The 14,625-nt window shown below is 55.1% G+C and overlaps 1 protein-coding gene across 2 annotated transcripts in view; it reads right to left on the bottom strand.

The window, feature by feature from the left end:
* ABTB2 (ankyrin repeat and BTB domain containing 2) overlaps positions 1-14,625 on the bottom strand; it is a 175,630-nt gene that overhangs the window by 15,784 nt on the left and 145,221 nt on the right. For both annotated transcript variants that reach the window (XM_045484920.1, XM_045484921.1), the window contains exons 4-7: positions 5,279-5,431; positions 3,811-3,976; positions 894-983; positions 32-133 (exon numbers count right to left, since the gene is read on the bottom strand). In XM_045484920.1, coding sequence (XP_045340876.1) covers positions 32-133; positions 894-983; positions 3,811-3,976; positions 5,279-5,431 — 511 coding nt within the window. The remainder of the gene's footprint in view (positions 1-31; positions 134-893; positions 984-3,810; positions 3,977-5,278; positions 5,432-14,625) is intronic.

The raw sequence follows: 14,625 nt of genomic DNA on the forward strand, positions 1-14,625 counted from the left end.
CTGGGGCCCGGCACACCTGGCAGAGGCTCACCTGGACTACAGAGATGTGTCCGTGCAGCACAGCAAACGTCAGCGATGTCCAGTGCCGGCTGTCAGGGTGGATGGAGGGGTGCCTGGGAGAGTTGCTTGGAACCTGGAAAATGCCACGGATGAGCGGTTTTTGTGGGCGAGTGACATTCCCGGGCGAGATACACATGCGCCTGAGCTAAGGGGGTATCCCGCAGGGATGGGGACCAGGAGCCAAGTCGAGTGCTTTCCGGGTTCAACTGGCAACGTCTGCCTGGAGCGCCATGTAGACAAGGCTCAAAAGGATGTTTAAGGGCGCCTGGGTGGCTCGGTGGGTTAAGCGTCCAATTTCGGCTCAGGTCATGATCTCGTGGTCCGTGAGTTCGAGCCCCGCATCTGGCTCTGTGCTGACAGCTGGGAGCCTGGAGGCTGCTTCGGATTCTGTGTCTCCCTCTCTGTCTGCTCCTCCCTCACTCACACTCTCTCAAAAATGAATAAATGTTTAAAAAAAAAAAAAGGGATGTTTACTTAGCGCCGCTGGCCCTGGGCAGATCCACCTCAGGAAGGGCACCAGGCCGCAGAGGGAAGCAGAGCTAAATGCATCTGGGGACGGTGGATGTGGTAGGGACGGGAGGGGACGAGGCTGGTTAAGAGGGACCGGTGTTACGGTAACAGAACCATAGCCATTCTCTCCACTCACCCCCCTGTTCTCAGACACAAAGCCCAAGTTTGAGGCAATGCCCTCTCTGCTGTTATCTCCGTACCCATTCCTCCAAGAACCATTTAGCCGGTTGTCCAAAACACCACACCCAGCGTGGCTGATGGACACCTTGGGTGCTCCCTTGCTGGGCCAGCGGCCCGGCTGTGGCTCTTTGGGGCCTGCTCACCTGGATGTCCAAGTTCGCTCCCGCGTCAATCAACATCTGGACCATCGCTTCATCCCCAGCAGCGCAGGCATACATCAGCGGCGTCAGACCCTGTGTGAACCAGAGGCAGACGCTAAACCATCTGGAAACAGACACAGTGACACGTACTCCACAGGCCTCGGTCCCAGAAACCACCGTCCCGTCTCCTGCTTGACTCGGCTGCTCGTCCTGAGCAGTCCTGTGTCGCGGCCCAACCTCTGCCCTTTCTGTGCCCATTGGACACGCCACACGTGAAGGGTGAGTAGGGGACAGTTCCACAGGCACCGTGGGACACAGGGGTGAGGAGCCCGGGCCCCGCGGCCGGACTCGGGCACAAAGTTCACCTCTGCCACGGCGAGCTGTAAACTTAGTCCAGGTTACTGGTCTCCCTCTGTGCCTCAGTTTCTTCATCTTTAAAAGGAGGATAACGACAGTATCTACCTCAGAGATCTGTGAACAATACGAGTTACTACGTGTAAAGTGCTCAGTACAGAGCAAGCTTACCTTAAGAGCTACCTAATTAAAAGAACACAACGAATGACCCCATCCCTGCTACTGTCACGCTGCCATAGCCTAACCCGCCCCAGGCCCTGCGTGCCTAATCGCCGTGCGAAGTGATTCACATGCAGCGTCTCATTTAGTCACCGTAATATCCCTGTTAGGGAGGCTCTATTCTCATCCCCACTGTACAGACGAGGCACAGAGAGACCCAAGGCAAGGTCACACAGGGTGCGGGAGGAAGGGCTGGCCCTGGAACCAGACCCGCCTGAGCTGCGAAGCTCACGCTCCGGGGCTGCGCACGGAGGGCGGAGAGGGCTCTGCCTTGACCATTTCGTGCTACTGAGCAAGTCAGCGCTTTTCCGAAAGCTGAGGCCCAGTCCCTCCCTGCGTTTGGGCGGACGGTTAGTGGGGCCGCCTCCTGGCTGGGAATCTTTCTCCGTGGCCAGTAATAGCAAAGACAGCAGTGGAAAGTGTTATTCCACAGCTGGATCCTGGCAAGCGTTTGTCTGGAGCCCTGCGATGTTATTTATTAGGTTATTTGTGTGTAGACAAGATCTCCTTACCTCATAAATCCTTGCCTAGTGCCCAGAGATAAAGAAATGGCCTGACATTAGTCATGGGCGAGAGGGCTGTTTACCCACAGATCATTCTATAAATACCAAGGTTGAGGGAACAACAGGATCGAGCATTTAGAGAGGAGCCAAGCGCTGCAGAGTGAGGCTCGGGCTTTGTCTCAGCCCCTGCCGCACACGCTCGACTTCTTGTTTCCCACACATCTGTGCACGGTTCAGCATTTAAGTCGGGGGGTCTTGTGAGAAGCAACTGTCAGCCCCATCCCCGAGGCAGGTACAGGAAGACGGCTGGTGACCAGCGCTCACAGATAACCGCTGTTGTCCTCGCGAGGACAACAGGACCCAGAACGAACATTACTGAGCCTTAACTGTGTGCCTGACGCAGACATGTCCCCTAACCCTACGGGGCAGGCACCGCCAGCCCCCTTTGCTGGGGGCGAGGCAGCCCGCCTGAGACGCCAGGGCTTTGACAGGGTGGACGGCCCTGCGCCCCGAGGAGGAAGAGGATGCCCCAGGACAAAAGCTCCTGCAAGGCCCTGGGACCTGTGCTGACAGAGGCGCCCCAGGGAGATCTGACGCCCAGCCTGTCGCCTCCCTGCTGCCCTGCCTGGGCACCTCCCCGACCCTACCCCAGCAGGTGTTCTGACTGCCCCACCTCCGTGCTCTTGCTCTCCGGGTCATCTCCTGTCCCAGGAGTGCCTGTCCCACTGCTCTGTGCTTCATCCCCCTGCTCCTCCCAAGGCAAGGTCCTCCTGGCTCTGGCTGGGCTTGGACCCCTCCAGGGGGCCCCCTCTCCCGCCACTCCACCTGACCCGTCACTAGTCCAGGGCCACCCGGCCTTGGGGTTGACCTGGCACATCAGCCCGCCCTGTCCTGTGCTGTCATCTCGTGGGAGAGCATTCCACCCAAGCCCTCTGCTGTCACCGCGCCTTCCGCACGCTTCCGTGTGGCCTTCCAAATTGCAGTGCTGTCACCTCCATGGCAAGGACTCACAAGGCCGCGTCAGATAAACAAACTGGACAGTGCCTTGTGGCAAAGGGCCTGGAGTCAGATGGCTTGTAAGCCCAGCTCTGCTCCTTGCTAGCTGTGTGGCCTTGGGTAAACCAATTTCTCTGTACCTCAGTTTCCTCATCGGTAAAATGGGGATAATGATAGTATGGACATCACAGGGCTGCTGTCAAGATTGAATGAGTTCATCTGTGCAAGGTGCTTTGAACAGTGCCTGGAACATAGCAGTGAGCTCTATAAATGTGAGCTCTTCAGAGCAAAAACAATAAAGCAAACAAAAAAAAAAACCTTCAAGTTAAAGTCTACCTAAAATTATAAGTCACTTCCAACACTTCCTTTTCCAGCTCGATTTTACTCCTTAGCACTTTTCATGAATCTGCTCTGTATTGGACGTCTCTATTTCCTAGCACGTGTTTGCCTGCTACTGCCACCAAGGCGGCGGCTTCCGCGGGCCTGGCACGCGGGAGGCGCACGAGGTGCCCTAAAGCACGCCCTCGTGACTGACGCCCAAATCTGGAAATCCAGCTGACTCCTCTGGACTTTGTCCCAGCCCTGAGCCATCTGGGACAGCCTCCAGCCCTCCAGACAGTGGAGGCAGAACCTCCGTTACAAGGGTTTTCCAAGGGGTGCTAGGAAGGTCCTCGAGCTGACGTCTCACCAGGAACAGGCAGGGCACGATTTGGGAGGCCGCCCGTTTGTCAGCAGCACAGAGCTGAGAGGCTCTCAGGTTTGGGACAGAAGGACTGGGCCACCACCCGGCAATGACGAGGCCCCGACTCTGTGCCCTACGCCTGGCTAGTGGAGCTCTCCGCACGTACCTGGTCGTCCATAGTGTTCACCCCGTCCGGGCCCAGGGCCTCGATTGCCTGGTTGATGAGGTCTGTCCTTCCGCAGTTGAGCATGCGGAAACCCAGGTCCTGGTTGAATTTTTCGGTAGCCGCTCGGGCATCCAGCCTCCGGAAGGAGCTGAAACAGCACTCGGGTCTGTGCAGAAAAGACCCACAGGTGCGTGAGTGTGACCGCGTGTGACACTTTTGGCTAGGACATAGCCCCTCAAGGAGACGTGGCACAGCTACGCCAGGCTGAGTGGGGGGATGACAGGGCGGATGGGAAGGACAGGAATTGCTATTGGATCGGCAAAGAATGGCCTTGGCGTGCGCCATGCTGCCAAGCGTCCATACATCCGTTCTTCTACACACACGACACAGAAGAGCTGTCCACCATCAGGGAACCAGGTCCCATCAGAAATAACCCACCAGGGGTTCAGCCTGAGGAGGAAGCAGCTCCAGTCGGGGTGTGGACTTGGCAGTGAACTTCCTGCGGGGAGAAGGCTGCACCCGGCCTACGGGATGGCCACTGTGGCCAAGTTCCAGTTCCTGGCTCTACGCCCTCTCTCCTGAAGGCCTCCCGAGGAGGCCCAGAATTACCAAACAGATGGTGGAGAATGGCCCAGAAGCCCACTGCCATCAAGCCATCCTACCAGGGAGGGTCACGGATTAAAAACCACATCTACAAGAGGGCGCGGGACAGGCTTCCCATGGGTGGCTTCAGCCTGGAGCCCTGGTTGGACCGAAGTGTGGAAAGTTCACATCCCAGAATGACTTTGGGAATTTGCCGTGGAGACAGAGGAGGCTATAACTGGGGTTGGGGCAGAGGGTCAAAAAAAAAAAATAAATAAAAATGCAAGACTCTCATAGAACAGTAGCCACAGAAACCATTCTTCAGACAACTTTAGGAGACCAGTCCAATACAAGATGGCCACGCTGGGAAGGAAATTAAGAGCCACGGCTTGGGCCATATAGACCTGGGTTCAAATTTAGGCAAGGCCGCTTTGCTAGCTGAGTTTCTCCATTTGTAATATGGGCTTTACAGCACCCCCTTCTCTAAAGTTGTCCTGAGGCCCAAGATAACACATGTGAAAAGGAAGGGCTCAGCCCAGCGCCTACACCGGGAAGAGTTCAGGAAAACAGTGGCAAATACAGGAACAGAGAAGAAGAGGGACCCGCCTCTGCTGCTTGTGCCCAAATATCCCAAAGAGACAGACTGTGAGAGCTCTCCTGTCCAAACCCAAACGCGTGTCTGCTCTGTACACCTGACCAGCGGCTTTAGAAGATGAACCCAGAAAGCAGCCAAGGTCGGGAGTGATTAGTTCTGACAGGCGTGGTCACGCAGGGGCACCACGGTGGGGGGGTAGGGGGGTCCTCCCAACCTCCAGGAGCGGGAGGGGTGAGGGAAGCCCGGCGCGGAGCCCAAGCCCTTCAGCCTCACTCCTCCCCAGGTCCGTACTTGAGCTGCCGGGGCTCACAGTCCAGGCCGGGCAGCAGCAGCCGGGCGGCCTGCCGGATGTCGCCGCTGTCCACGGTGAGGCTGCGGCGGTGCTCCGCATAGGTGATGGCCACGCGCATCCACTCCATCAGTGGCGGCAGCAGCATGAAGGGCCTGTGAGGCAGCAGAGAGAGAGGGTCAGGCCAGTGGGGGGACCCCTCCCACGCACGCTCGGTGAACGGCTGTAGAGGCCGGTCACCCATAACCTTCAGGCTGAGAGGTGTGGAGGGGGCTGGCTCCCTCTCCTCACTGAGACCCCAGTGTGTCCCATTCCACAGACACTGTCCTGGGTCGGGAGAAATTCCCATCATAGGCCACGTGTGGAACTGAGGGCCTGAGGTGACCAATGAAACAAGGCGTTTGCCGGTGCGTCAAGTTGGGAGCTCCCATCCCCCCTCCCCAAGGAATTCAGATGGGGTCTCCTGGTCTCTGTCTGCAGAAGGGAGAGACTGCCTCCCAGGTGGTGGGTGTGTGCAGGGGACAGAGTCCAACAGACCCGGGTGGGCCCCCAACCCAGCTTTGCCGTTAGCAGCTGTGTTCCATCACCACAAACACAGCCCGGGCCTGCTCCCTGCATCTGTGAGATGGGGTAACACCTGCTTCTCAGGGCTGTCGTGAAGCTGTGTCAGATGATGTGGATCACACTACACATGCATAGTTGATGTCATTCCTTCCTCAACCTACACCTGGGCTGAGGTGGGCCCCACGTCACTTCCTATGACAAGCCAGAGCTGCCTCCGCTCCAAGTCCTACGGGGAGGAAGAGTCTCGGGGCCCAACACGAAGAACCCACGACCACAGTGACGTGGGGCGCTAGGTGGAAGCAGGAAGAGACTTCTGCTCCTGAGGCCTCTGAGTTGCAAACTCCAGGGGGCACCATTCCCAAGGTATTCCCTGTGTCACCAGGGGGCGCCATGCACAAGGCATGTGACTGGTGCCCCGGGGCATTGGGCAATACAGCTGCACCTCCACGCAGGGTCCTGCCCTCTCCCTGCCCCAGGCCCTCCCCCCGCCCACCGTGCTGGATCTACATTTCATCCGAGAGGGGCTTTCCTCCTGTCCTACCCTCCTGTCCTCCGTGAGTTCTGGCAAGTCTCCCATGGCGAAGACCTCCTCGGGAGACCACTTCACAGTCCAGTGGATCTCACTGCCGCGGGCAGCCCTGACAGCCAGTTTTCAGCTTTATGACTCGAGGGACAACCAGCCTGCTCTGCCCACAACATTCCTTGCCTGGTCACAAGGGTGAGACAGCCCTGGAGCGCTGCCCCTTGTGGCTGTTCTCTCTAATGACAGCCTGAGTCCACCTCTTGTTCCTGTGTGCGCTCCCCGCCCTCCTGACTCCTCGGCACCCCACGCCCTCCGACGTCCTGGGCTCCTGGAGCATTAGGCCTCTGCTGTCACCACCATCTTACTCCTAGACATGCAGAGAGGTACTGGGACCGGGAAAAAGACTTCCATTCTCCTTTTTCAGTCACTAAGCCAGTCGACTGCAGGGAATCAACGTTGAGACCCTCAGATCTCTGGTCTCACGTTTCTGAATGCTTAGGATATTGTCAAAATTTTAAGAGCTTCTCTCGTTGAGGACAAACGATGCTTTTATTTATTTTTTAAACAAAATTAAACCAGATGTAACCCTGCAGGTGGTTACCTGGGAAGCTATTTTGACATTCTGGGCTCTGTCATTTCAGAAAATGTATCAGGGTCCAAGTGTAGTAACTGCAGTGGTGAGGACGAGTCACGGGCTGAGGAAGCCTGGCTGGCCCTGGCTTCAAGGGTGCCCTCACCCCAACCCATTTCCAGTCCTGGCTCACAACATTCACCAGGACACAGCATACCAGCAGGCACCTGCCCTTCCTACCTCCTCAAGAGAATGAATCTGCTCTCGCCTCGGCCCGTCTAAATCCTGTTTACCCTTCAAGGCTCAGTTCCAGTACCACCTCTTTCCAGAAGCCCTCCCACTCCAAGATCCAAGATCCCTTAGAACTTGCTCTTCCATCATTGGATGTGTCTCATCTTCCTGAGTAGACTATTCTGCCTCAGGACAAAAACGATGGCTTGCTCATGTCTGTGTACTCCCAAATATCCCCAGCATGGGACCTGAATGTAATAGGTCCTCAACAAACGCTGGCTGAATGACTAAAAGTTTGGCCGAGCTTCAGGAACTTACTACGATGCGTCTTAAGTTTTTAATTCTGGACCAACTCCTATTTCTGCCCAGAAAAGAATGGCATGTAATTTTCAAGGGCACAGTGTTGACTTGCTAGAGTGGGAAAGCCAAGACTCTACGGAAGAAGCCTGTAGAATGTAGGAAGAAACAACAAGCCATTTGTGCACTACTCCTCTGTTTATAACAATTTTCTTGATTATATATGCCCATTTGAATTCTCTGTAAATATTCTTGGATTTTCCAATTCTTGCATTGCAATGCTAGAAGGCAAACTCAGAGACATGTTTCTATATATAACAGTCCTTTGGATCCAAGGGGAAGGCTTTATCTAAACCACCAGCATTGGGACTGAAGTATAAATGAAAAGATAGTTCATGGATTTGCCAGCCATTCTTCCCTGTTGTGGCCAACAGCCAAGACCAAGTGCCAAGTACGGTCACTGAAGCTCCAAGTGGCATCTCCCAGCTGCACTAGGGGAAATCCAAGAGGGAACTTGGGGAATCACCAAGTCTAATCAGATGGTGTTATGATTCATATGCTCTGTGCCTCTTAGAACTTAGCACATGAAAAAACAGTATCAATAACTTTGGTGGGCAGGTATTGGGGATTGGCTCATTCAGCCTCCATTTTGCTGTCTTTGTTGGAGACATAAAAAGCTGAAAACTACACTTCCCAGACTCCTTTGCAGCTGGGGTTCTGGATGCAAATTAGGTTTTGCCATTAATATGTAGTTCCATGAGATCTGGTAAATGGATGTGAGACAGAGGCCATACTTGTGCCCCCTTTGCCTGTTTCTGGTAGCAAGCCAGGTCATGAAGCATGAGGTCTATTTTTTCTTTTCTCATACAGCATTCCAGTGTCCATTTTCCACCTTCCTGAGTGCTTCAAAGGCAGTGGTAGTGTTACTGAAAGTGACGACAAAGATTTCTTGATTGCAGCTTCAGTCCTGAGTTGCATTTCCAGGGAATGTCTCAGAGGGAGCAGTCCCCTTGGTTGGATGAGTTCGGTTTTGTCCTTGAGCCTGATCCTTGAGCCCTTCTAATGATTCTGTTGGCATCTAATTCCCTGCATTAAATCCCTTCCTGCTTAAAATACCTAGAGTGGTTTCTGGTTCCTGAATTGAACACTGGCTGATATTCTCAACATACAGAAATCCTCCAGGGTTAAGAGTGTCCCTCTGCCTCTGGGGTAGTGGCTGGCATCCACACCTGTCCACAAACAAGGCGGTACCAGCCCCCAAACTGACCTCTTCAGGCTCTTTTCCTTGGCCTACCCATTGACCCTGTGGTCCAAGAGAAGACAAAATGACAAGCAATTCATGGACTTACTCAGTAACATCCTTCCCTTAACCTGTGGGTTCCAGGCTCCTATTTCCTTTCTGGTAATTTCATCTCGCCCACTGAACATGCTGAGAAGCTGGCCTGTATTTCTGGACATTCTGGAAAATCCCTATAAAAACTCCCATCTGTACTGGCGGCAGCTACATCCTAACTGCAGGGTGAAAGGGCTCCAGAGGAGCAAGGCTAGGAATGACTGACATCTGCATTGTCCTCAGGGTCTCCAGCTTTTATCCCTCCCAAAGAAAAAGGCTGTTTCCCTCCTCTTGCCGTTCTTCTACACTGAGCTTGGCCACAAGCCTTTCATGGCTAGGGCGGGCATCTGCTGTGCCCGAGGCAGGGAGAGGGGGCAGGGCTGAAGGAATCCCCTTTGTGCTGCCACTCTGTCGCCAGGTTTCCCCCTTGCTGGGTCCAGTACCTCTCAATAGTCGTTCTGGAGTGTTCTGGTCATAGGACGCCCTTTGTACTCTTACAGATTATTGAGGCCTCCAAAGAGCTTTTGTTTACGTGTGTTATCCTACCACTATTTACTGTATCAGAAATCAAAACAGAAAATGTTAAAACATCTGAACATGCAAGTTCACATCCCCCATCAACCATCAGCGATACTGTTATCACACGTCACACAGCCTCTAGAAAGCTCCCCTGGACATTTGTGGGGGAAATGAGAGTGAAAAGGCAAATAACCCCTTCTTATTATGAAAATAATTTTGACTCTGTAGACTCCTGAAAAGTCTCAGGACCCCAGGGGTTCCCAGACCACACTTCGAGCACCACTACCTTAAGACAAGTCTGTTCTTGGGCTGAGCACGGGGCTGGGATTCTGCCTCTGGCGGCACACGGTCAGGCCATTTCCATGGTCGTGTATGCTTTGAATGCACCTGCTTGGCCCAGCGAACTGAGGCTCCTACCCCCTGCCCTGCAGTGTCCTCGCTGGGAGAAAGCCTCCCCGTCCTGGAAGCAGGTGCGTTGACTCTAGAACCCGGGGCAGGTCAGTACACTCTTTGGGCCTGTGTTCCTATTAAAGAAGGGATGTCAGTAGCTTCTAGATGTTTTCTCCATTGTGAGAATCTCTTTTGCGGTCTCCTAGACTCCACATGACAGTAGCTGTATCTACTCTGCAGTGATCAAGACCGTGGGTTCCAGAGAGGACCTCCTGGGTTGGGATCCGGTGTCCCTCCCAATGAATTCAGTCATGATCCTGCCCAAGTTACCCCACCCTCAGCCTCAGCTGTGCCATCAGCAAAATGGGTATAGACAATAGGACCGCCTCACAAGAAGCATGTATGCGAAGTGCTTAGCACAGCATTTGGCACATGCCAAGTTCTCAGTAGAGGTTAACTATTAGTACTACGTTAGTATCTGCTGATAGAGAAAACACATACTAGCAAAAAAGCCTATAGGAATCTGGTCCTACTAAACGCCTCAGCCGTGGCCTTCTTCAAGTCCAGCCAACTCTCCCCTCCCCCGGCCCTCCAGCAAGTATAAACACGCAAAGCTTGCAAAAGCCTGCCAGCAAACTGCCCATCACCCACTCCGTCCCAGCTCATAAAACAGACAAAACAAATGCAACCAGCATGTTGAGTGGGATCCGGAAGCTGTTTCTGGCAGTGCAGGTTCTGGGCCTTGGCAGTCAAGGATCTCACACAGGGGACGGGGTGACAGCAAGGGACACAGACTCACGAACGTGTGAGGTGGGAGGCGGGCATGGAATTACCGCCAGGGACCTGCACCCCCCTGGCTGCCCCAAGTGCTGTTGGTGGCCTAACCTTAAAACCATTACCCGCATGAACACACACACATCAGGTGGGGTTGCTGCTGTGACAAACCAAGCCACCTAAAAGAGTCATTGACTGGCAGTGTGTGTCTTTCTGTGCATAAAACAGCCACTACCATCACCTGGGAATGTTCAGGAAACGTACCAGTATAAACGGGGCTTCTATGTGGAGAGGCTGGGAACTGCCTGACCAAGTCCTCTTAGTTGCTAGGGGAGGAAATAGAAACCCCACGAGGCCAAGTGTCGCATCCAGCAGCAACGGGGAGACTGGATCCACGTGTCATGACTCAGTTTCTCCTCATATCTCTTTAAATGAATCATATACCTGAGCCTGAGTATATCAAGCCAAGGATCTCATAAGGCCCTTTGACGGGGCTGGGCCTGCAAAAGCCATTTTTCCCCCTTAAAAAAAAAAAAACGAAAGAGAATAAACTTCTTAAGGCTTGGTTTTAAGAGGTCCCTGCAGCCTGGAAAAAAAAAAAAAAAATAAACCCTGCCCCACTCAGCAAGCATATGATTTATTGGGATTACAGCCCTGTAAGCAGTGTCTTAACAACATGGAACAGGAAACGACTCTAATTTCCAGCTCAAAGCGGGCTCTGTTCTTCCCGGAGGTGGGCAGCGGCCTCAGAGAGAGAGGCAGGTTGGCAGAGGGGCACAGGCCCGTAAGTGCAGGCTGTGCGACCCAAGCCCTGGGCACGAGAAAGCCTTGTGCCTCTGTCCCCAACTGGCAGGTATGTCCCCCCTGTGCCCACCTGTGAGGAAGCGGATATGAGCACGCAGGCAGCCCCACAGACGTGCCCACCGGCCGGGCAGGGCCTCAAGACCTGGCCTGAGCTCAGCCCTGGGAAAACCGGGCTGTGGTTTCTTAACTTCCACTCTTGGCAGGGAGCACGGAGGGCTCGGGTGCGGGCCTGGCTCCGGGGGCCAGGAGGGCTTGAGGAGGTCCACGCCGCCTCAGGCTCGCTCTCTAATGAGATTTCCCCATTCCCCAGTACGCCCAGCCCACCCTGCCTGTGTGCACCCTTACTACGGGCGAGGAACCTCACAGGGGCCCGCCAGAATGTCTCCCACCCTCAGCCCTAAATTCTTCCCCTGACTTTGCCCCACCTTCAGCTGGGGCCCCCGCCAAGCCGTGGGGTTGCACAGGGTGATCTCCCCACTGCACGCACTGCTCCCACGTCCTTCCCCGCCGTGCTGTCCGGGCTGGGGCTGCAGAGTGGCACCATCAGGAACCAGCTAAGAGGCCAAGCTTTGTCCAATCGAATGCAGCTCTTCTCTGGGAGAAGGCCGGCTCTCCCATGCCGGCTCTGAGGCCTTCACCACAGGTTGCCTAAGATTTCTGAGAGCCGCTGTGGCCTCAAACACCAGGCCAAACCGTCCAGGAAGGAAAAACCCACTGCTGTCCCACCAGAGTCAGATGCTACTTACAGCACAAAGGAAGCAATTCTAGTCTGGTTCACATCTTGGACTAATTATTTTTCTAGAATTGCTTGGTAAACCGGAATGGTTTGGCCTAGCTTGGAGTCAGAGTTGGGAAAGCATCTCTCCTCCGACCCCCAGGCCTATCTTCTCCACCGGCCCCTCCGCCTCAGGACCTGGAGCGGCTGACCCACGGCAGAGTCTCCCCGTGGGGTCAAGGGACCGCTGTCAGAGGCAGAGCTCAGGGCTTTCTGAGGGGGAAATACACTTCTCTTATTAAAACTCACGTGTTACGGATTAGAGGTGCTAAAAAGCCCTGTACTTGCCCAGATACGCATATGGATATAAATTTAGAACACACCAAGTCAGGAGTAGCTGTGAGCAATTTCTCTGCCTCTTCCCGGTGACTGCCCATCAGGCTCCATGGGAGCCACAAAGTGGGCACTGGGGCGGGAGCCCAGTCGTGTGAATACTGGGGCATCTTGGTTTGGCTCCTGAAAATAGAAAAAGAGGCTCCAGGAAAAAACAGAGAAACACGAAGAGCTAGCATCTACAGAGCATGCTAAGCTCCTGGCACCATTTCAAGCCCTTCACATCTCTTGACTCCTTCGATCCTCCTCTCTGTGTCACAAAGCAGGTACTATTATCCCATTTTACACACGGTGAAACTGAGGGCTGGAGAGGTGAAGTAACTTGCCCCCAACCATGCACCTGGGTAAGAGGCAGAGCTGGGATGCAGTCCCTGGCAGTGTCCCCCAGCCCCCGAGCTCCTACACGGTACCTTCCGCTGTCACTCAGCGTAGAGAGTTGGCCCTGGTCTTCTACTTTCTGCACTCTTCCTCACCCCCCTCATCTTAGGGATGAGGAGTTTGAGGCACAATAGCCCCGTCTTTTGTCACCCAGATTGGACCACTTTTGAGGGGAAAAAGGAGTGTCGTTGCCAAGGACGCCGGGACAGCAGGTGCAAGCCGGAACCAGCTCAGGCGAACCGAGACATCCGGTCACCGTCGTGTCAGGGTGCTTCGGTAAAGCACAGCCCCTGGCTCCCGCCGTCCGCCCAGGCAGTGGGAGGCCTCTGCCCACCCTGAAGCAGGCCCTCCGCACCTGCACGGCACGTACCCTACTTGTCAGGGTCTCACTTGTGCCTGCTTTCTCCCCAGACTATAGTTTCTCGAAGACAGAGACTTCCGCTCACAGGCATGTCCCATCCCTCAGCACAGGGGCCCACGACAGAACTCTTTGAATTGGTAAATGTGTGGCATGTTCCTCACTCCGGGAGGCAAAGCCCTCTGGCTGCTAACGTGTTTTCAGGGGTCTGCTCTCACTCCAGAACTCTCTGCAGGGCTCCAGAGTTCTTCCCAGGGGGCTCCGAGTGCTACGAGGTCAAGGGCATCTGGCCCAACTCTCCGCAGGCAAACGAGCTCGGGAAATGGGGACCCGCTTCGTCTTTCATTCCTGGAAGCTCGAGTCGGCTTGGGTATTGGCAACGGGTTCCCTTCAGAAAAAGAAAATACTTCCCAGATAAAAAGACAACCATTTCACAGGAGGATTTTCTACCCAGGAGCAGTTTCCTGGGGCGGGGCTCAGTTGACTGGGGCTCAAGCAGTTTCGGGGCGGAGGCGGGGCCCAGCTAGGATGTTGTCGCGGAGCCTTCCCAGGGAGGGAGACGGCACATGTAGTTCTGCAGATGTCAGTGTGGCGCTGCGCCTCGGTGGAGGGGACCCAGCCATCTGTCTTTGGTAAGTGGGCCTCACTCCAGGGTGGCATCCGTGTGGGTGAGACGGTGCGGATTCCAGGGGAGCCGGCACACGGGCCGCCACATCTCTGCCCTCTCTCATGCCCCAGGGAGGGCTCCCGAGTGCTGTGAGGTCAAAGGCATCTGGCACATTTCTCAGGCCCAACCTCCCCGCATGGTGGCCTCATGGGCAGGCAGCTGGTCCAGGAGGCCAGAGTAGCACCCTTCCCACACCCCTGGCAGGGGGCGGCGTGAAAGCGGGCCTCTCTCCACTTCACCGGGGTGCGGCTCCCTTGGCCTACGGGCCACACCTCCCCTGCACCTCACCTAGGGAGCTCACTGCTGCCATGTGCAAGAGCCCTGCCTGCCTCAGCCATGCCCGGCGTCTGTGCCGACAAGAGACCACAAACTCTTTCACCATATGGAAGCCAGACGGGCGAGGGCTTCCGACGTGATCACAAACACAGTGAGGGCACTTGCCACCACCCATCAGCCTCTGCCAACCAAGGCAGGCTTGGGAAGAGGCTGTGGCCCCGCTGTCCTGCTGATTTATCTCACAGACCCCTGGGGAGGCGGGGGGGGGGGTTCTTTTGTTTAGGGTCTCTGGATAGCATTCCTGCTTGGGTTCAGCAGAGAATAATCACACAAAACTTGCCTCCCCTTCCTCCACGGTCTAAGGCAAAAAGATGACCCATTCACACTGTCAGGTAAAGAGTTTCTAGAAACTTCTAGGAGGAGGTAGGGGCATGGGGCTCCTGAGGCCTGACAGAGATTAAGGGGGGAATTCCTGACTGGCAGCTGGTGGCTTTCACCCAAGCCATAGATGGCAGGACACCCAGCCGGTGCAGGCTCCTAGGACTGACCTTGCTTT

Source organism: Leopardus geoffroyi, chromosome D1, assembly GCF_018350155.1.
Source record: "Leopardus geoffroyi isolate Oge1 chromosome D1, O.geoffroyi_Oge1_pat1.0, whole genome shotgun sequence".
In the NCBI taxonomy this organism is placed as follows: Eukaryota; Metazoa; Chordata; class Mammalia; order Carnivora; family Felidae; genus Leopardus; species Leopardus geoffroyi.